Below are 23,634 nucleotides of genomic sequence, written 5' to 3' on the forward strand. Positions count from 1 at the left end.
GGGGGTCATTGCGACTGCCGCAAGGCTTAAACAGTTCCGTTCTACAATTTATATGTATATATTTCTTTCTGTGCTCTTTATTTTTATTTGGTGGCTCTTATTTACATTTTGTGTTTTTGCTTTGGCGACTTCATTAAGCGCGCAAAATAAAAGCGAAAGGAAGCAAATGCGACAGAAAAAATGGAAAAATATGCAAATTTGTTGCTGCTATGAAAAACTAGTGTCGAATATGCAAATATAAAATATTTACTTCCGCTCTCGTGTGATATTCACATATTTAATGGCGCACACACACAACACACACACACACACACACACACACACAGCAGGTGTTCCAGTTTTCAGTGCAATTATGAAAGCTGCCAAAAAGCAAAGGGCCAACAGCTCTGCTGCATAAAAGTGTCAACGAAATATACAAAATGTTGGCTAATTCCTGCTGTGTTTTTAGGCCAACTTCATTAGGAACAGCACCATACTGTATGTGTGTATTTGTGTGTGTGTGTCCAAAGGAGTGCGGCCTAATGAATTAGAGCATTTAACAGCTGTTCGCCTAGGTGGCCCACCATTTGATAAACATATAAAGCATAATTTTTGTTGTTGTCCCCTGCTGGGTCAACTGATTGCGGGGCAGAGAAAAAATGTCGATTCAGATAAGAAATTGAACCATAAAAGCGTTTAAAGCAATTCCTATCCTCTTTATGCCGCACTGTTTATTTATTATAATTAGCAAAACAATTAAATAATTTCTATGCACGCACGCAGACATATCAAGCGCCATTAAATCAACAAATACCCAAATTATTTTCACAAAAGTAAACAAATGATAGACATTGTATGATTTGCTATTCTATTAAATTTATTAAATCAAACTACGTTTTGCTTGACATTTACTTTGTAACATGAGTACCATGAGAAGGTTAGGGCAATAGTATTAATTAATATTACTTCTACAAACTGAAACTTGAGCCAAATCATTTGCCATACACATTGACTATAGAAAAGTATTCTTAGCCATGTATTAGCTACAAAGACTGTATTAGATTTCGTGAAGTTCGTGAGCAAATATTTGAGATTAATTAGTGAAATTTTGTTTATCAATGCAAAAATTTATCAATTAAATTTAAGTGGAAAACTATTTGTATATTTCTTTCTCTATAAGCAGGAGTTTGGGTTTCATGACTGCTTCTTTGTTCTACTCTATTTAATCACGATCATGCCATTATGTCCACCAGAGACCAGAGTGTATTTCAATTACATTGACGCCTACAAATTAAGTGCTGCTCTCACCGTGTGACTCAATCATTCGCATTCACCGGGCTTTAAATATGCGTGTTCAGTTGCCCTGTCAACGGCAACGCTCGACACTTTCAATGCTCGCTCGCCTAATTGCACACATAAATAAATTGCAGCTAATTTGTGCCAAATCATTGCTGAGAGCAGCGAATAATAAACAAAGCCTTTCGCACAGCAGGGATCGAAGAGCTAGAGCGAGAGAGAGAGAGAGGAGAGAGGGAGATGGCTATGAGGGCAACAAATGAAAATGGGCTGCGGCTTAGCGTGACATTAAAGGCTATGCCATTCACATGTTGAAATAATGTGTGCGAAGGGCTGCAGGTGCAAAGCCAGGCAACACGTAGTAAAAGCTGTTAAAAAATTCAAAAGGATTTCGGCAAATAACGGTTTATACTTGTTTTGTTTTAACTTTCATACTTGTATCCCGGCAGCGCTGATAAAAGCATAAGGCTTATGATTTTTTATAAGCGGAAATTGTGGGGCAATTTTAAAATTGCAAACAAAAGAAAGACTCATACAGCAGGATTTCGAATTTATAATTGTGTATCAATATGAAAGGACAAGCCAATCGAGTGCCAGTCAACTACTATTCTTGGCCACTGGCTGACGAGCAGGAGTCGAAAAACTCTTTGGAAGTCTCTATTGTTCTTTCTCTGCTTGAAAGTAACGAATAATTAAAAATTCAGTTAGCTCTTAGTGATGTGCACAATGGACAGCGGCATTGTTTATTGTTTGGCTAACAGCTTATGGAAAACTTTCGCAGCTGATGAAAACATGGCATCAAAAACTGTCGCGTTGCCGCCAAATCAACAACATGGCTGAACAAGACAAAGCCACTGGACGAGCTGAGCGGCTGACTGGCTGAGTGGTTGAGCGGCTGAGTGGTTGAGTGGCTAAAGTTGAATGTCGCCCGTTTCGCATAGTTGCTTAAAACTTTAGCTGTATTTTATTGTTGACGTACGAAAAGCGGATTTTTATTTATTTATATCGCATTTTTTTATGCACGTCGCTGGTAGAGTTTTTGCTGTTTACTCTCTTAATATTGATCTACAGCAAAGCAGTATTTGAATTTTTTATACTTATATTTTTATTATTTTTTTAATAGTAGTTTTTCCATTTATAAAATTTTTATATTTATATACTTCAGTAAAATTTAATATTAAAAATAAAAAGAGTCATCTATCATAGGCCTACACATATTTACATTTCATTTAGTCTAAATGTTTTTGTTCTTTTTAAGCTTTAATAAGCCATCAAAGCTTTAGTGTATCTCGCATTCCTCTTGCCAACAGCGCCATTTTTTTAGCTTGTTTCTCAAGCTGTTTTCGTGGATGTAAGTCAACGAGATATGCGCGCTAATCTGGCCAACTTCAAAGCTACTTAACTTTTATCCACTTAAGCCATCAGCGCAGGCAGGCAGCGAGCAGCGAGCAGCAAGCAGGCAGGCGAGCTCAGCCAGCAGACGGACTGCCGTAGAACAAATGGCCAAGTAAAAGAAAAGGCTGCCAGTGCATAGACAGAGTGATAGATAAAGTGAAAAAGAGAGTCGAGTGGCATGGATGGGGCTCCTCGGAGTGTGGGCGCTGCGCTTGTGTATTTTCTGTGGCCTGGCGACATTTTTGCTTGACTGCACAGGGCTTAGAATGTCTCGGTCGACTTTCGTTTCGGACTGCCGCTGTGATTCTGATTGCGGCAGCTGTTTATGACATTACGCATACGCATCGCTGACCTTTGCCATTGTCGGTGCGGGGGGGGTGGGCTCTCTCTCTATCTCTCTCTCTCTCTCTCTCTCTCTCTTAATTTGGTAAGGCCTTTGCATGGAGCGCAAGTGGGGCACACTCGAACATATGCTGGCAGGCTCACTCGGCTGATGAACAAGTTGCTGTCGTAGTTGTAGTAGTTGCTGTTGTTGTTGCTGTTGTTGCTGTTGTTGTTGCTGTTAGTTGTAGCTGTACGCCACTTCCGTTTCCGTTGCGGCACAAAACAAAAGCAACTGCATTGCACTTTTCCTTTGGCCCCGTCTTTTCTATCCGCACCCCTTACACATTTGCCACAACGCCAACAATGTTGTTCACAGCCTGGCGGGCCGCCTGCCGAGCTCTGTTCCCCTGCCTGCCGAGCGGCGCTGCTTAGAAATGCAAAGCAGCGCACAGCGCACAACGCGGCAAACACAACACACAAAGTGATTTTTATATTAAGACCACAAGTGCCTGCATCCCTTCCAGCGCCCCCCACCCCGACCTGGCGCCCTGCTTCCAGTAATGTCCTGGCCGCCGCTTTGTTGCTATTATGATGACTGCCAAGGCTCGTTGATTGCCGTGGCGCCTCTGAGCTACACCCGAAGCTGCTCCTCCCTAGGTTTCTCTATCTGTGTGTGTGTGTGTGTGTGCGCGCTTGAAATGCGCGTTGCATGAGATAATCTCTTGCATTGTGCGTGCTGCACGCCAGCCAGAGCTACCCTCCTGGCCACGGCCGGAACTCAACTTAACTCGCTTGATGCTGCTGCGGCTGCTGGTGCGGTTGTAGGTGCGGTGCAATCACAGAGAGCAAGCCATAAAGCACGCGAAAGACAGAGAGAAGCGACAGCACGCGGATTTTTGATGGTTAATAAAAATTCCAACATTGTCTTCTGCAGTTCATCATAGCCACATATGAGTAGCGGGAGTCTGCAACCCAAGTGCGCACCGACAACAATTATGCACTGGAAGAAATATTCGAGAGAGTAAAAATGTGTTAGGATTGAGATGCTGCTGAGAAAGCTAAAAATACAGGAAATACTGAAGAAACTTGAAATTAAATTATTTGTCATATAATTTATTTATTTTAGTTACCTATTTTATTATTTACTTTATTTATTTATCATATTTATTTTATTAATAAATAATTTATTTAGAATAAAAATGCATATATTTATTTTAATTTTATTAAGTAAAACTCTCTTATTAAATTTTTATTTTTTATATATATTATTTTTTTATATTTTCCTCATAATATTCAACTTTTACATTTATTATTTCCAGTGTAGTTTGCTGCTGCCTTAATCTTATTGGGCTATATGTGTGCAAATGTTAAAATGCAACATCTCGAGCGCTTTACAACTCAACTTAGGCGCTGAGAGCTCAAGGCACGCTCGTTGCCTGCCTCATAAATGACACGAATTTCAAATTATGTGCCAGAGCTCAAGTTTTATTCAAGCTCAACGCTGAATGAAATAATAACAAAGCTTTATAGACGATGCGAACAGTTGATTTTGAAGGCATTTCGCGGAGATATCCAATCAGCCTGTCGCAGTGTTCGCAAGAGCAGCGAAAGGAAAAGCCAAGGAAAACTGTTGCATACTTTGCTGCGCGCTGCGTTTTAATTAAAATGGTATAAGCAAAGTGCAATGAGTGCGGATATGTGCGCGAGTGCATATATATGAGTGTGTGTGTGTGTGTGTGTGTGCGCGCTTGTGCTATTTGCTCATTGGAGCTCTCACAATTGATGGCTATACGTAAACATGGTTCATAAATGAGAATCTGAAGCAATCACCTGCAGGCATTTTCCAATCAAGCGATTGAGTTGACTACAACAACAGCAAGAATAACAACAATAACTGTGAGCCAACAAAATCCCCGCCACGCATTTGGGCCAAGCTTAACTTTATGACCGAACAGCGACACTGCTCAGAACCTGCACACAGTTGCATCGGCCAGCGTCAGGCAATGGCATCATCACCTTCAAACAGCAGCATCCCATCGTCATTATCGTCATCATCATCATCATCATCATTATAGCCGGCAGCCAGCAGAATTTAGATTTTCAATAATCAGCCATCATTGAAAAACAAATACGCGCCGAATTTGGAACTTCAATTGAATTGCCGCAGCTGCTGGCTGCATAGAAGAGCATCAAGCTATATTTCGGATTTAGCACACAGAACGTGATTGGCTTCGCTGAGTGCGTAAACTGCACAGGTGAGGACCCCCTGGATCGGGCTCAGCTTTAGCCGGCACACGCCGAATGTGCGTGTAATGCAGCGTAGCTAGCAGCTTATCGAATTGCAAGCTGACTCCGTGAAGAAGTCAACACACTGGCGATTATATCGAGTATACCCTGGACTCGAGGTAGTAGTAATAGTTGGTATAATGAAATAATAAATTTAATATTTTACACTTTATATTATATATTTTATATTAAATATTTGCATAAAGATTACAGATTTCTTTTTATATATATTAATTCATAGACCCATTTGCTTGGCAAGTCTCGCCGACTCCATTTCGTTAGCAGGTCGAAGAAATAGGCAGCTATTTCCGGTATTTACCAAGCAAATTGAATCATATTTAAAGCCAATCAATTCTCGATGCTATATTTATCTCGATTGGCGAGCACATGCAAAGGCTTCCCAATGAAGCATACATGCTTGCATGTTGTTGGCAAATCCACGAATCCATGTTTGACAACTGGAATCCCATCGGAATTCAGCCCAACGACTGTCGTTGACTAATCGGCTTTAGACGATAAAGAAGCCGCCGCAAATTCACAAAACTATGGCAAGGCTAAATTGCTGACTGGAAGCCAATCAATTGACTTTCACTTTAGATAATTTGGCCACACTTGAGGCCATGGCTGAGTTCCTCACTTGCTCTTCATTTTGTGGCTTATGCAGAACACATCTGCATTGACAATTTCCACATTTGCATAATTCAATAAGCACACAAATCAATGCCGTGCTTTCAAATTCCGCTCGTGAACTGGACAGCAAAAAAACTCCGGAAATAAAAATAAAAGAGATGAAGGGCACAAAATTCTATTCAAGCAATTTGGTGCGATTAACTGCTCAATTATTTAAGCATCCCGTGGCGCAGTGAAACAAGCAAAAAATGGAGAATAGGACTGACCGACTTTCTCGAAGATTGGATACCCTAACAAGTGCGGGAGTTTAAGCAAAATAAATTTTTGTTAAAAAAGAAAACGTTCGTTTGGAAAGTGAGTAAGACTTTTAATGAAAGTAATCTGTATATTTACATTTATATATAGAAAATAAAGAGTAACGCAACAGACTTGTTCAGTTTTTATGCCTTTTCTTTTACATGCATATGAGAACAAAATCAAAGCTTGTACAGCACGCTTGGTTTGGTTTCCAACGATGTTGGTCAAGCACAAAACACTTAGCCTGCGAGTCGAGTGGGGCGGGTCCTGCCGTCGGTTGCCGGCTGCTGAAAGGGTTGCAATCAATTGACATTGATGTGTGCCAGACCAAAAACTATTTCAATGCCCCAGCGGACGGAGCTACGAGCAGCCAACTGGCTGTCTGACTGACGGACGGACGCACGTGGAGTGTGGCCGAAGGTCCTGTCGTTTGTATCTCTGCAATTCCTGCTTGACACCGACGCCCGAATCATAAAAACTAACATTTATGGGTGCGGCGGATGTTGACTTTGGTTGCCTTTGGTTGCCTTTGGTTGCCTTTGGTGCGGCCTAGTTCACGGCTAGTTTTGCTTACTTTTAACGGCCTGTCGACGTCCCTCTGTGCATTATAATCCGTGCCCATTTAGTGGCGCTATTTGTAGTAGAGCTGACTCCCTTTATGTGCCGCCATCTTTGGCTGTGTTGCATGCAAAGTGCGCCACTCGAATGGCAGCATCATAAAAATACGTTTTATTGCCCCAGAGGATCTGCCTCAAGACATGTCCTCACTGCCGTTTGTCTGCCAGTGTGTGTGTGTGTGAATGCCAACTAATTTATATTGAGCAAATGGGCGTGGGCGTGGCAAACCTGCTCGTTAATTCGCAACATGAAAACTAAAGTGGAAAGTATGCGGCACGACATACAACAGGAAAACAAACAAGAGGACGAACAACAATACACGGCTGGCCATCAAATTTAATGCTTTTGTCAACACCTACAATACACACGGCCAGCTCGTTTTACAACACTGGCTGTGCGTCTGTGACCCTTTAAAGTCGATGACATCGTTGTCATTCTCGTTCTCGTTCTCGTTTCCGTTGCTTCATTGATTTTTATATCAATTTTCACACTAATATCTTGTAATATGTAATTTTTATGCATGAGACGCACACAGATAACACACTCACGCACACACGCACGCACACACGCACGCACACACACCTCAACTCCAGCCCACCCGCACAGATGAGGCCTGCACTTCTCGCTGGCATCTTCTCTACCGCTTACCCACTGCGTATACGTAATATTTGGTTTTTATTATCATTTTACGGTTCTGTTGCCGCGCACAAGACAGCAGGGTTTTCAATTACGTTTTCAACGCAATATATTTGTTCATGTCGTTAATTAAGTTCACTTCTGATAACACTTTAATAACCAATGTATTTTTTTTTTCAATCTTTTCAAGTGCTTACCTCATTGGAACGTCCTTCGGCGCACGCACTCGCTTACGCGCCTGATTGCAAACGCTTGTGCTGCCCTTTTATTAATTCCTGCTGATAATTTAAAAGTGCTTTGCAATCGATTCATGTACGTCGATAAGCCCCGTCGTTTCACTGTTTGGCATGCGAGTCCAGCCACCTGTTGTTCTGCCCCGCCGTTCATCGGACACCCGAGAAGTGGCAATTAAATTGTATTTATAAATTGCATGAAAAATTAAAACGCATGTCCTTTTGGCCCAGCAGTTTGCCAGCCCAGCGCTGTGTAGCGCAGTGCTAGAGTACATGCAATAATACATAGATCAAGCGACTAGCATCAACCAAGGATACTTTCTACTATTTAATACCAGCTGACATTGAGTCTTCACGTTTCTCCTTTTTCAACTATTTCATTAGTATTTCCCACTAAAAGATTTTAGCTACCTGATACACACATTTGTAATTACTAAAGAGTATTCAAACGTCTGCTCCCTAAACTATTTTGTTTATCTTTATGCTTGTACTCTGAAGCCATTCTGTTTTAATTCAACTCACAATGCGACCAACAATCAGAAGCCCGGAAGCTATTTATCTGTGTTATGCCATGAATTATTTTATTTTGCTGCGACAATTAAAAAAAAAAAAAAAAAAAAAAAAACTTTACCACATGGATGTTTGATTATGCCAATATGTTGAGTAGACCCTATTAAGAGCGTGCTTTCGATTCATTTATAAAATTATTTACAGTTACATAGGCACTGAATCGATTGCGTCAATGATGCACTGCAACGGCAAGTGCCACGTGGCGTATGTGTGATGTTGAAGAGGAGCGGGACATTTATCGATTGAAGTCCTAAGAGCTAAGTTAACGTACTAAATATAATAGACATTTTACTGCTTAAAGAAATTATTTGTGGTCAACAAACGTCTAGAGAACTACAGCAAAATAATATAAAAATATATAAATGACATAGACAACAGAAAAGAATTTTAGATGATGCAACAAACCGAAGATGCTGTACTCTAAATGTCCAAATATAACTATGTTAAGGTATATGCATATAAAGCAATAAATCGATATATTTATGCCTATTGATCGATCCCTGAATAAATAAAATTTGCTATTCTTTATGGATATATCAAACCCATATTTGATGTTCAAGCACATACAAAATCTTAATATTAGTGTTGGAAAAGCTCGCAAATCAGATTTTTTGAACATTAATATTAACTTTAAGTATTTACTAAAAGTTTCAAGATTTATTATTAGCACATAAGAAAGCAATGTATTGACATTGTACTTACAAAGTCTTCTTTCAATATGAGACGAGCGGGTTGTAGAAGAGAGGGTTTCAGTGTTCTCAAGATGTTGCCAACTTTGTCAATATTTCCAAAGTATCCAAATACTCATTGAGGGTAATAAATATGTCGAGTGCCAAGTGCGCTTTGGCATTTCAAAAATCATAAATATTAGGAAAAAAATTACGGAAAATGAGGAAATGGCCGTGGGGCCTGGGCTCTGGGGTCTGGGGTCTGGTTGCCTGTTGTTGGTATTTTCACTAAGCTAACGGCAATTGTGGGAGTGCACACAAAAGAGCCATTAGCAGCGAATTACCAGATAAAGGGACGCAAGTATGAAGCCTGCTGCTCCTTTTGTGAACTGTGCCAGATACTCGACATTTTTCAATGGCCCACACACACACACACACACACACACACACACACATACATACATATGTGTTTCTCTGTGTGTGTGTAAGCAACAGCCTGCGGCGTTTATTAGTATGGGGCGTGGCGCTAACAAATACACACACACTCACACACATATATATATTTATATGTATTTATGAGAATGCTAGCGAGTTCTCTTTTGGCTGACTTTTGGCGTATTTCATGCTCGTGTTTTGTGTCATTTGCTTTTGAGCCATTAGCACGTACTTCCTGCCAGCCAAAGGAATGAAAGGAAAATATATACATATTTATGTGTGCGCCTGGCCTGGCCTGCCCTGGCCGCCAGCCAGTGGGCTCTGCGAATTGGCTTCATTGTTGTAATGTTTGCCTCAAGCAGCTGCAGTCGGCAAAGCGAGGAAAAAATTGTAGCTGAAAGCGAAAAACAAGTAAAACTAAGTAGTTCATTTTGAGATGCCTGCTTTTGTTGTAAATTTTAAGTATGGATAAGAAAAAAGCAAGCTGCAAATTGTCGCAAAACAAAGGACAAGCAAAATGCCCAAAATGAAAAGCGGCCAACAAAAACGCGACAGAGGCTGGGGCAGAGGCAGAGGCAGAGACAGAGGCAGAGGCAGAGGCAGAGGCAGAGGCAGAGGCAGAGGCAGAGGCAGATGAAGGAAAAGCAGCAGCGCTCGCTGCGACTTGACACAAAATGGGTTTCCGCCCCAAATCCCAAATATCCCCGGAAGCCGATTAAGTGTTACCCGTAAGCGGGCGCAACAGCGTGAAGGCGACGCTGCTGCCGTTGGCGGCTTCGCTGCCGGCGTCACTGTTGGCAGTGGCTGCAAATTGAGCGCTCTGCATTGAAAGCCAGAAGCCGCAGCAATGGCAGCAGGAGCAGCACTTGCAGGAGCCGCCAATGCCTTGGAAAATAATGGCAATACATGCTGTTCAAGCATTTACGGGAGCAACGAGGGTCGCCTGAGACTTACTATAAAGCTGAAAAGCGCTCAACAGAAACAAAACACTGAATCAACTTTTAATTTGAAAAGCTTATACGTACAAACAGACCTTGACTAGCAGCTAAAGTGAATGTAAAGTGAATGATCGAATTTACTTGACAAGTCTATTAATGTTGTCAAACTGCCCTCGCATGTGTGGTAGACGCAGACGGCATGTAAACATTGCAAAACACATTACAATAAAATATTTATCGTTATTATGCTTTTGAAAGTGCTTTTCAATTGAGGACTGAGGTACCGGACTGAGCGTAGACACCGCTGACTGAGGGCCATTCCGCCAAAGCCATTTGGCATCCCCTGCGTCCGTCCATCAGCAGCTTTTTGGCTTCTTGGCGGCATCGCGTGGAGGCGCGCGAAGCGTGTCGAAGAATGATTGATGAAGGCGCTTGGGACCTGTCCTCTCCCCGTCTGCCTCTCCCTCTCACTTTCCCTCACTCTATCTGTGTGCTGACAGCATTATCTTTTGCTAAGATCTTCGCTTGGCAACAACTTCATCAAATACGCGAAATTTCCCAAACATATTTGGGCATATATATGTGTGTGTGTGTGTTTGTGGGCATATTAATTTGTGTGCCAAGCAAATTTCAGAGCTGCATAAGCAGCTGCCTGACGCGGCGTATGAGTAATGGCATGTGTGTGCCCCCACCAAGCAGCCACGCCCTTCCACGGCCCACATACAAAGGCGTTGATTTGTCTGATCATATTTATTTCGATTTCGTCAGCTATTTGCATGCGATTGTGTGTCTAAGTGGCTTGCCAGCAACCAACATCAGCCTCGGGTCTCAGCCTCGGGCCTCAGCCTCGGGCCTCAGCCTGGGGCGACGACTTCATTTATATATTATTTCATTTCCCCATTGGAAATTAATATGTCATTTGAGCCGCACACCCAGCTACCGGCGTGGCGCAAACAGGAGTAGACAGTCAGCAAAAGACACGTCAGGAACAGGCAAAAAAGAAAAAGAAGCAGCTGAGGATATAATAAAAACATCATCACGCTTAGGGGCTTGGCTGCTGCTCTAAGCCAAAGCAAAGATGAAGCAAAATAAAAATTGCAAAAAAAAAAAAAATATATATATAGGAGGAAATAGGGAAAGATATACAGAAGAGATGGCGAGAGTACATAGCATAAGCAAAGAGTGAAATAAAAATGCAAATAAAATAAAATAAAAATGTGTCTGTCATGTCAATATTTGCCGCCAGCAGATGAACTCAATTTGCAATTGGCATTGAGTGTGACAGGCAGCTGGATGTGAATATATGACTGTGTGTGTGTGAGTGTGTGTGAGTGTGGCTTCTGGGCAGCAGGACCTCAGCATAGCATATACTTCGGTGGCAAATCGTGGGAAAATTGATTGACATTTTCATTATACAATTTGCCAGGCGGGAGGCAGCAGCAAAAGCAAAACACAAGCAAACAGCAGACAGGAAGCGACAAATGCTGAGCTGATTGCTGTTGTTGTTGCTGTTGTTGCTAGTGCCGTTGGTAAATTATACAAATTGCTCATAATGTACCGCAAATAATTAATGTCAGTCATTAAAATAATAAAGTGCCCGCATATGTGAGACGCAATTCCTCGTAATTGCTTAAATAATTAAAGCCTTCCCCGAATTCGGCAGTTGTCAGTAGCGAGCGGGCTAATTGATGATGGCAAATAAACAGAGATCGGGATACGAATGGAAAAATTATTAAAAAACAAACAGCTACACAAACAGCTCTGCTGATTAAGTGGCAATTAATTCACATAAATAATGCCAGCCACAACAGGCACAATGCAACTGCCATCGAGGCAATCGCAAATTGATTGCTCCGTCAACGGGCTGCTGCAGCCGTGTGCAGCTGACACTCGCAATCTGGTCAAGCCCAAACAATTAATGTTCAAAGACAATGTCAGAAAATTAAGGCAGGCAATATACCACAATATTTCGGAAATCGCGATAAAACTAGGGCAGCCGGGAGTAGGTGCAGGCACTTAACCCTGATTGACGTGACCTACAGTGAGCTAATTAATATGCTGCAAGGACGATGAAAGTGTTTTTTGAGCTGAAAATCAATATTGCTTTTAAATTACAGTTTATACTGCAGTTAAGGCTGATTATTGAAATGAACTAAATAAATATGATCATTTTGAAACAAATTAATTTTAAGCCTTAAGACAGCCACAACTCCACAACTATTTCTCTATCAAACAAATTACTTTAAAATAATTTTAAGCTTTGTGTATGGCTATGTAATTCATATTTTCCATTTTCGTAACTTTCTTTTAGCAGCTCGAAAACTTCTCAATTTGATATTGCTCTGTTGGAACAGCTTCTAAGTTGTTTACTTATTGATTTTTAATTACTGTATATTTTCAATAGATGTAAAAGTTCTGCTTAGGGAAAGGGAAAGGGCTGAGAGCCTACTACTTTTAGCTCTGGCATACCTTAGTACATTCAGGAAAAGTTTCATCTTACAGAAGCCCTTAACAAGCACCTGAAACTTTGTAAGCTGCCAAAAGGACACTTAAACTGAAATTCCTGAACAGATTACATTTTATCAGAATGCTACCGCAAATATGGCAAATGGTGAGCTATTTATTTAAAGGCTTTCACTTTGACCCGCACCCGCAGCCACGCCCATGCCGAGGCCCAAAAAAGGATATTCGTAGGGGGACGGAGCGGTGGGCAGGGTAGAGCTTACAGACCGATTTATGGCAAGCAGCACAAAGCATTTGCGCGTTAACATTTGCAAAAGTGAAGCCCATTGAAATGAACAGACAATTGACATTTTGAGCAGCGAAGCAAATGGCTGGCATGCTGAACAAGTGTCTGAGGAGGTGGGTGAGGTGGGTGGATGAATGGAGGCGGGGCGCGTGTGGGGCGGATGGTGGCTGAACATTAAATTAATTGAGCAATTAATTAAGACGCCATCGAGCTGGCGGAGCAGCAACACTTCACGGCGCAGACGAGCCAAAGTATCTGAAGGAGCCCGGCCCAGCTCAGCCCAGCGCGAGTGCAGCAAAAGGAGCAGCCACAAACAAAGAGCCATTGTAGACATCTGGCTGGCTGGCTGACTGGCTGGCTGGCTGGCTGGCTGACTGACTGACTGAATAAGTGTTGGCTGTCCCGCTGTCTGTATGGCTGTTATGACGGCTTCACGGAGCACGTGAAATTATGAAGTTGAGAAATTAATTCAGCGGCAAGTCGAAAAGTTTGAACTTTCAATTATGTGGAAAGCAGCGCCGGCAACATGAACATGAACATGAATGAAAATGAGTTTTTCCAGCTGCGCTGAACCGTTAGCTACACTCGAGGAATCACTGAGGGCAGTCAAACGTCAATTACAACAACAAAAACACATCAAAACGAATGTGAAAATTAATAGCAAATGCTGCCGAGTGCCGACTGATATCTAGCTCGAAATACACACGTTTTGGTCAGGAAGGCCGGGGCGTCGTCTGCGCATAGCCTGATTGAATCATTTGCAACGGCAACTCATTGAGCTGATGGAAGATGGCTGCTGTGGGCGGCTTAAAAGCAGAAATGGAGATGGATGCCGGGCAGCAATGGCAGCATGGCCATTGCACTGGCAGTGGTACATTCAATCCAAGTCGTAGTCCTATAACAAGTTCTCGTTCGAGTCACGGAAACGGACGACATGTGGAGCACGTTACAAGTTCCTGCTATGGTCTGCCAAGTCCACAGTCAGAGGCTCTCCAATGTGCTGACCTACATATGCATATAACACACCCCACCCCCAGTGTGCGTGTGGTGTGTGTGTGTGTCCGTTGCTTTTTCTAATTCATGTCCCCTGCACTCGATCACCATAGGAGCAGAAACAAAAGCTGAACTCCCATCACATTCCTCTCGTCCACTTTGTGCGCTTGTTAAGTTGATTTTTTGTGCCGGGCGGATGCTGCACGTGTGGCACGGGCCACGTTGCTCACTCCCAGCACTTGTGACAAGCATTTCCGGTTTAATTGATTTTGCCGCAAAATGTGAAATGTGTCGAAAACGAGCTGCCTGACACAGAAGCTCAGCTGAGCCACCCACTCCCAATCCAGGCTCCTGCCAGGGGTCTTGCACTTACAAATAATGCGCATGTTTAAGAAGCACCGGGTGAGGGAATGTGACCAACGTCCGGGCTGACGGATTGCTGTTTGGGCCAACCTGTGATTGGAGCTGCTCTCTGTAAATAAATATTGGCCAAATCAAAGACTGATTGAGAGGGTCAGATGAGCCACCTATCTTGGCTTATAATGAAGGTCCTTGGCTAACAGTGTGCAGGGACTGCAAATGTTGCAAGCTCTGCAACTGCCACAACAAATTTTGAAAAGCAAAAGAGCTAATTGATCTAAAGGGATAAAAGCTCGTTCAATGAAGCTGAACTGCAACGTAATTTCAGTTTCCCCTCTCGCAGTTGAGGAGAGTCTGTGAAATTGATAGAATTTTGAATTTTCAAATGACCATTTTTAAGAGCAAAAAATATTTTTTAAATACTTATATTGTAATATGTTTTATGTAAATTGAAATGCATTTGATTTATATAGTTGTGAAGTATGAAGTTTACATTTTATTAATATTAATTATGCATATATGTATATTTTGTTTTCCAATTTTACATTTCAAGGTGTAAGTGCTTAATACTCTAAGCTACTAAAACTAATTTTGATTTTCACAATCACAATACATGTACGTGTTTTTATATAGACCAGTGTGTGTAATATGTATGAGCATGGGCATAAGTAATTTCTGAAGTGGGTGTAAGAGGATGAGTATGGAACCTTAAGAGTAAAAGGCACAACTTTCCATGAATATGTGACGTCCGGAACCTTAGGTCTACGTTTATATCAAATAATTAGTGTGACTAACACATTGTACAAGAGACATACATTCGCTTGGCTAATGGACGACTAAGAGCTACCCTTACGACCTAGTAAAATCATGGGCAATCGCACGGGGCGCTGCCGACTCTAGCCCTTCTTGAACTTGAGCAGCAAAATGGTGAGCACCAGGAAGACGAGCACCCACGACGAAATGGAAATGAAGCCATTGTAGACAGCGGGATTGTCCATGCCCCAGCCGCGCTGCAGTATCGAGCGCATCGACTCCGTGGGCTTTGTCAGCGGCAGGAAGGCGGTCACAAACTGAAGCAGCGGATACATGCCCTCGATGGGCCAAATAATTCCGCACAGCATCACAATGGGCAGGAACGAGCCCATCGCCACGTAGGTGGCCGTGCGCTCCGTGTCCACGGCGCAGGCGATGACAAAGCCAAAGCTCATGCCGCAGAGTCCGTTGAGTATGCACAGTGCCACCACCAGCCAGATGTCGCCCACCAGCGTCAGCTCAAAGAAGTAGAAGCTGACAATGAGCACGAACACCGTCTGACTGAGCATCACCGTGAACTGCGTGACAACCTGCGACAGCAAAATCTCTGGTCCCGTTATGCCAGCCACCAGGCAACGCTCCAGCATGCCCTCGTTGCGTTCAATTAACATCGCGCCCGATGTGATGGCCACCGACAGAAAGAATATGATGGTCAGTATGACGCCCGGGGCCGCAAAGTCCGTGAAATTCGGATTCCGATCGCCGTAGATGGGCTGCGCCCAGTGCACGGGCACAGTTCCCAGCTTTGGATTCAAATCGCACTCACTCAGCATGTCCTCCAAGAAGTTGAAAAACGTGTACTGCAGGTCGCGATAGAGAAGCGTGGATATTTGTTGATCTGCGATTGAAAGGGAGAAAGGGAGAAATCAATTGTGTATATATAATATTTTCTATTTATATACGGTAACCGAATATCCAAAGTTAAATCTTTATATATGATATAATTATTAAGAAGAAAATGAAATGAAGAAATGTTTGCAAGTTTAATTGTGACACTAATAAGCAAATATATATATAAATATATAAACATAAATCATTCAGCGCTATTGAATTGGCAAAAACTTTGTTAATTAATTATACCCTGAACCCATTGAAAATGGGAAATCAGGGTATAATGGTTTTGTGAAAAAGTATGTAACGGGCAGAAGGAGGCGTGGCAGACCCCACAAAGTATATATATTCTTGATCAGCGTGACGAGCTGAGTCGATATAGCCCTGTCCGTCTGTCCGTCCGTCCGTCCGTCCGTCCGTCCGTCCGTCCGTCCGTCCGTCCGTCCGTCCGTCCGTCCGTCCGTATGAGTGCGTCGATCTCAGAAGTTATAAGAGCTAGAGAGCTGAAATTTGGCATGCATACTCGTGTGTACCATACGCAGTACGAGTTTGCTTTATTTTTTCGATAAATCGTCCGATAACTTTTTTATCGAGAATAATCGAAAAATTGATTTTGTTTTTTTCGCCTAATTTGAACATTTTTAGACCTGGAGTCTTCAAATTTGTGTTGTATATAAAGTTAATCGATACAAAGATTTTGTAATTTACAGATTTTGGATACCACGCCCCCTTCTCCCCCAATTTGTAAAAAACGCATTTCAAGTACTAGAGACTTGTGCTTTGGAATGTACACACATATTTACCAAATGATTACACTCTGAAAGTTTCATTAAGATCATATGTTTACAAAAGAAATTATTCGACAAATAAATTCTCATAATATTGCCCACACTGCAGCGCAGCCCAAGCGCAGTCGCTGCTTACTGCGCAGTTAGCAGAGCGCAGGCTTATGCGTGCGTGTGGATGCATCTGTATGTATGTGTGCATAAAAGAAGTGCAGAATGATTAGAATATCAGATTAGAGGGTTCAGGGTATCTCCTAGTCGAGCAGTCTCGACTGGAGCCTTCTTACTTGTTTTCAAATACTTTTGAATATCTTGAGCGAAATGTTCGCAAATTAATAAACTTACTGGACCAATCCATGCGCACGCCCAAATCGGAGGCATCCACCGTGGCATCGTCAGCATAGCGTCCATCCTCGACGCGCTGGACCAGAGAATCCGTGTAGTTGGGCTGCATGACGAGGGCGGCCCAGGCATAGCCGCGACGCACCTCCTCATATGCCGCCTCATCGTCGCTGACGTATTTCTGTGAGAGACCAAACAATTGAACGAATATATAAATAATATGCCAGCAGTCAGTCAAGAGTCAGTAACGGCTCTTTCAATTAGCCGGAAAAGTCAATGCAACTGCGCAATGTGTAGAGCAACTGAGGAGGGGGTATATCAGTATTGCTGTTGTTGTTGTTGTTGTATTGCAATTAAAAGCCCGTGTCGTGTCAATAATTCTCGAGCAGCGCATGTCAGACTCGCCTATATAACTATGGGCACTTTCCCGGTGCGGCTCCCGCTTTGTTATGGCTGACAGTTACAGTCTAACTGTTAGTAACTGTAACTGTAGCTGTAGCTGCTTCATTTCCTGTCGCACTGTGTGTTGCACGTTGTTGCGCGCACAATAAAAGTAACTCCGCGTAATTAATGTGCGTACTTTGCGACAAGCGATAAATTCTGTAAACAGCAGCAACAAAGGAGCGCAGATCCTTAAGGCAGCGCCGCGGCAAAAATGCGTTGCCTACTTTTGTGCGTTGCGCCTTTTCCCTTTGCCTTTTGCCAGCGAACGTTATTGTTGCCGTTGTCAACAATATGTTTATGTTATCTTTTACAATTTCATTCCGTTGATCTTTTTTTTTTTTTGCTTTGTTGTATTCAGCCTCGGTGCTGTACAACAAAATATAAATAATGAACTGTATGCAGAGAGTAAAGCTGTTTCAGAAATTTACGCCCCGCATATCCTTGGGCCTAAGCCAGTGCCAGTGCTTGTAAGCGCTCCTACATTGATTATGTTGGTTCGGGTAACTTTCAGGGCCGCAACTTTGCCCAAAGTTTTGGCAGCCACTTATGTACATGGAATAACCCACAGACAGCAGCAACAGCAACAGCAACGGCCAGGACAACACCAATAAATACTGGCACATGTATTGGCATTTGTATTTGGGCTAAGCTTTAGCAGTTTTGTGGCTTCTATTTAAACCGAGAGGGAGACTGGAACAATGGGCGTGAAATTTACGGAATTACTACACTAATGTTTGGACAAATGAAGTCATTTACACGAGCATGCTCACATACACACACACACACACACATGCATATTTAGTTATGAGCACATCTTGAGGGCATGCCTGTGGCTATATGGCTGAACACGTCGATAAGCTCCATTAAATTTAATGCTTAATTGAACCAACTTGCCTAAAACTTGGCCTACATAATTTTAGTAAATTTATAGAATTTACTGCCAGGTTGAATCCAGATGTCAATTAAATAATTTCGGCATCTAATTGAGGGGCATGCTTAAAGTATTGCAGCAACAAAACACTCACAGCTGCAATCAATAGATGTGCGTAGTTCTAAGCTAGTGATTACCCTTAGTTAATACATAGCTCAAGGGCTAGCCGAATAAAGATATATAACAATCAAACTAAAGACATTTAATTTATGCGCCACAAACTCAATCAGGGAGCCGAGAGTTGTCGCAACAAGAGGCAATCAATTTAGCAGAGTTGACAACTTTTATGCTTTGGCTGAACCCTAAGATCAACATTGTTTATGACAAACTTGAGCCACAAACTATGCGCAAATGAACTCAACTTGGACGGCAAATGAGATGGGGGCAAGTCGAGGAAGGCGAACAGCTTCTGCTTTCAGAATAGACCAAGTTGCAGCCCTACGCAAATGAGCTGGAGACAGAAACAGGTAAAAACTTTGTGGCAAAGCTATGGCATTTTTGCTTACACTTCATTTTTTATTTGCTTATTTTCTGTCCATAAAATAAAGCCGCATGGAGAAGGTGCTTCACTTTAAGCTAAAGCTTGCCGCTAATCAAGTGCACACAATAAACTCGCTGCACTTTGCCCCAGCTCCAGCTATGGCCCTAGCTCCGCGGCAAAAGCCGTCTAATGAGCAGCGTTGTCACGCCTAATGAACTTTTAATTAAAAGCCACGGCGACAACAACAATTGGAGCCCCGCCCACAATACGTTGTGCAATTTTCGACATAAATTAAAAGCCAAAAGTGCCAACGGGGCTGTTAAGGGGCTGCCTTTGACTCGGGCTCGGCGCCCGGCTGTGGTGAAAGGGTCGCCTCTCAGATAAGATAGGGACGGGCTGCTGCCTTTGATCTAGACAAACCACAAAGCAAGCAGAGACTTAGCAAAATATTAAAGAGAAAAATATAAATATATTATATTTTTTTTAGTGGAAAGGGCCACCAGAAGCCGCTACTGTCTGCTGCTATTTATTGTAGTTACTTTGTGTCTGCTTAAAAAAAAAAAAAAAGGAAAAAAGGCGAGCGTAGCCAACTATTGAAAGGCTGTCAATACGCGGGCAACGGTCGAAGCAGCAAGAAATTCAAATTTCAAATGCCAAAGGCAGCCGCAGGGCTGGAGGCCCCGAGGGGTAAACGGCATTGCGTGGGTATTGTTCGGCTGCATTGTTGTTGTTGTTTTTGTGCTGCTGGCTACGTGCTGATGGCTGCTTGATATGCTGTTCATTGAGCAAAATTAACTTTTGGGTTCGCCAAAAACAAGGTGAGGGAGACACAATGAGCAGGACGCAGACAAAAAAAAAATAAATAAATAAAAATAAAAAATAAAATGAAAAGGCGCAGCCAGTTTTTGGGACCAACAGCAGATGCGCTATGGAGATACGCCAGTCGTGTATTCGTATTTTATGCCATTTTTTATCTTAGCTGAAATTTGTACAAATTAAGAGTGATAAGGGAACGTTGGCGGTTGACCGGGCTTTTCAATATTCCAGCCTACATAAAAGTTTTCGCCCCCAGCCCGACTTCGCAAATTGGCAGCGTGCGGTTTGTTGTTGCTTTATTTTTATTGTTATTATAATAATTTTGTTCTTTCTTCTTCTAAGAAAAACACTAATTTCGCAGAACTGTCGAAACAGGTCGTGCCCCGGGCTCTCAATTTACTTCTTTGCGGTCAAACTTTACTATTGATGTTGCAGCAAAGTTTATTCGTTAATCTTGATTGATTTTCTTTGCTGCCAGGTAATTAATTACTAATTAGCAATTTTTAAGGCTGGCGCAGGAAGGCATGAAAATGAAAAGTCAGTCAAAAGGAATGAATATGAATTTAAAAATATATATATTGTGTATTAAGGGCACACACACTTCACAAGTCTAACAAGCCTAGTTCAAAGCTTCGATGTCTTTTCTGGTTCCAAATTTGCGCAAGAAGAAGGCATTGTTTCTGAAGCGTAATTTGCAATAAATTGTCATGAGGGGCAGGGGCGAGGGGTCTTTTGCACTGGGGCTGGCTTTCAACTACTACTTTTGCCCTACAGCCAGTAAATTTATTGATGATCTCGACCAGCCAGCCGACTGCCCAACTGGCCGAGTGGCCAACTGCCACACTGCCATACTGTCATACAGTCAGCCTGTTGTTGCTGTTGCTAAAGATAAGCAGCTGTAATTTGTGTGCGCCAACACCAAAGGCAGCAGCAACAACAACAACAACAGCAACAGCATCAGCAGCCAAGACGGTGCCAACTCCAAAGGGGAAGAATCTGGATATGGCTCTGGGAGTCAGGCACTTGATTTAGAAGTCCGGCAACACGAGCCAGGGGCGGGCAGACGCAGTGTGCAGTAGATTGAGGAGCATGCACACGGTGGCCGACCAGCTTTGCTGTCCACACAAATTGAAATAAATTACACGAATGGCCGGCAGGGTCGAACCATCGTCTCGACGTCCTTCAATAAGCAATAGCAACACCAGCAGCAGCAGCAGCAGCAGCGGCAGCAAGAAAATTGTAACATGAGTGGTTATTGTACTTGTGGCCCGGCTCGCATTGCACAATTTAAGCAGGAGCCAGCAACGACAGCATCTGCCCCGCCCCTCTGGGTGGGTCCCAAGGTAATTTGCATGGCATGTACTCACCACAACCATGCTCTTGTTCTTGACCAGCATATCGAGATAACGGCAGCTGAGCATGGTCCGATTGCATCCGGTGTGCACTGGACAGAATTGTTGCATAATCATTTCCTCGGTCATCTCGTGATTCGCCACGGCCACTTTGAGGCCAGTGGGATCATGGCCAATCGCATAGCAGAATAGCAATATCTGCACCACCGGCAGACCCACTATGAACAGCATTATTCTGGAGGCGAATCAGTTAGTTAGTCAGTAGATGGTCAAGTTGATTTGCTGGCCAATTACTTACCCTACGTTGCGCATCATCCACAAAAAGTTTTTCCAGATGAGCGCATGCAGATGATGCGACTGCATCACATGCAAATTGTACCAGAACGACGTTTTCATCTCCTCCACTGGCGGCAGCGGCGGTGCAGCGGGCGCTGTGCTACTAATGGGATCTCGTGCCGCCGATGACATGGATATATTATCGCCGAACTCGCCTGAGATCTCCGCGGCATGCTGCTCATCGGACATGTCCAGCGCCGGATTCGAAATGGCCGGCACCGTCACCTGCTCCACAATCTCCTGGGCAATGGACGAGCGCCGCCGCTTGCCCATGTTCTGCATGACGGAGAGCTTGAGGAACACATCCTCCAGCGAGTCGGCGTTGTACTGTTGGCGCAGGTAGTCGGGCGACTCCTCGGCAAGCATTTTGCCACCGCGCAGCAAACCAATCTGCAAGGACAACAATTCTCGAGTTAAATTGATTCAAATTTGAGGGAAAAGTGTCTCCAAGTAAATTCAACTTTTGACTTTGACAGCGAATCGTAGATTCCACCCCCACCCTGCTCGCCCTGCTCGCCCTACTCACGGTCCGATTCAGGTTGAGCTGTGCATTGTCAATTCCTGGCTTGTTTGGGCAAAAAGTTTTTTGTGTGCGCACAATGGCAGAATTATGCACTTCCTGTTGTTGTTGTTGTTGTTGAAAAGTTTTATTGACTGTCCTTCGGCGCCGCCCCCCTCGTGCTACTGGCAGCTAATCTCCCCGCCACTTTGTCACAACGTGCGGAAATTAAGTTAATTGATTTCTGTGTCGTACATGACCAGGCATACAGAGCAACATATTAGGCCAGCTCAGGATGTTGTGCCAGCACACGGTCTAACGCAATGGACTGGCTGAACGCCCTCAGCTTGGCCGTCAAAGTTTGCCGCCTTTATAAAACTTGGCCAACATCTTCATAGCCAACTGCTGGCTCATCAATTCTTGGGCTCTGGATGGCTTCATTAGGCATGCACATGAGTGGATACAGCGCTAGTTCCTGCTCCTGCACATGGAGATTTCATGCGAAATATGCTACACACACACACACACACACATACAAAGGCTAATTCACACACACTCTTGAGCACACGAACAAACTGTAGCTAGTTAGAAAAGTTTTGCTGCTTGATTTGATTCAGTCTTCAGTCTTTCGGAAATCGGTTGTTTCCTCCGGCATGCCCATCGGCTGTTGTATTTGGTAATTCGTCTATGGAGCGACCAATTAGCTTCCTAATTGAATGCCGATGCCGAGGCGAGGCACCAACTCTACCCGCCCCGGCAATTGCACTTTTATGGCCCTCGATGTGATCAGCATTTAATATAGGTCTGAATTCCACATGCCATAAATAATTCCTTTCATATTCTTTGCCCTAGCAGCAGCTAATATTATCTTTCCTCGAAATTTGTTATACACTCATAGTAGCTTGTTGGATGAACATAAAGTATATACGGCTTATGTTAACACATGTAGCTAATCAGATCCTATCTGTTGTTGAGAGTGAGAGAGAGAGAGAGAGGGACTAATGGGAAACAGGAAATTTCGATGGAAAATAATTTTGTTTTATTAATATTCTTAATATTTAACTGACACACATTTTACTATGGAACTTAAAGCTACAATTATTTTATTAACTATCTGCTATATATATAACATTAAGGTCTCGAAAGTGTATCAAATCTTCTGCCCAAAGCTTGGACCATTTGCCTCTCGACTTTTTTACTCGCATGAAAGCGGAAATTGAAAAATGATATATGAGGAAGGCGCATGGGCGTTACCCAAGGCATTTTTTGCATTTTCCATATATTGCATGAATGGGTTGGATCTATTTGCATACACATGGAGAGAAGAGAAGCTTAAGCAGTTGACTCAAACGAAATTGTTTGAGGCGGCCATTTAAAATGCATTTGCTTAACTATTTCTTTTTATTCTTGCATTATTCTTGTCTTGCATAAAATATGTTTCCTTATATACTTGCTTGCAATTTAAGGAATTTATATGATTTAATTTTTTAACCATATTGCGATTTCCACTGCAAACCTGATCAAAGTCTCTTCCCACGAAAGCACTCTCCCTCGCTTCGTAAATTCTTCGCCTTAATTAGTTTTCACGCTTTTAAGC

At 42.9% G+C, this 23,634-nt stretch overlaps 1 protein-coding gene across 3 annotated transcripts in view; it reads right to left on the bottom strand.

The window, feature by feature from the left end:
• Positions 1–14,866: 14,866 nt before the first annotated feature.
• Positions 14,867–23,634, bottom strand: part of osy (ABC transporter oskyddad) — a 51,597-nt gene continuing 42,829 nt past the window's right edge. For all 3 annotated transcript variants that reach the window (XM_089463221.1, XM_089463218.1, XM_089463219.1), the window contains 4 exons: positions 21,501–21,928; positions 21,218–21,437; positions 17,182–17,359; positions 14,867–16,058 (listed from right to left, as the gene is read on the bottom strand). In XM_089463221.1, the coding sequence (XP_089319347.1) occupies positions 15,304–16,058; positions 17,182–17,359; positions 21,218–21,437; positions 21,501–21,928 (1,581 nt within the window). In that variant the 3' untranslated portion in view covers positions 14,867–15,303. The remainder of the gene's footprint in view (positions 16,059–17,181; positions 17,360–21,217; positions 21,438–21,500; positions 21,929–23,634) is intronic.

The sequence above is a fragment of the Drosophila arizonae genome, chromosome 2, assembly GCF_054131065.1.
Source record: "Drosophila arizonae isolate 15081-1271.41 chromosome 2, UAZ_ARI_1.0, whole genome shotgun sequence".
Taxonomy (NCBI): Eukaryota; Metazoa; Arthropoda; class Insecta; order Diptera; family Drosophilidae; genus Drosophila; species Drosophila arizonae.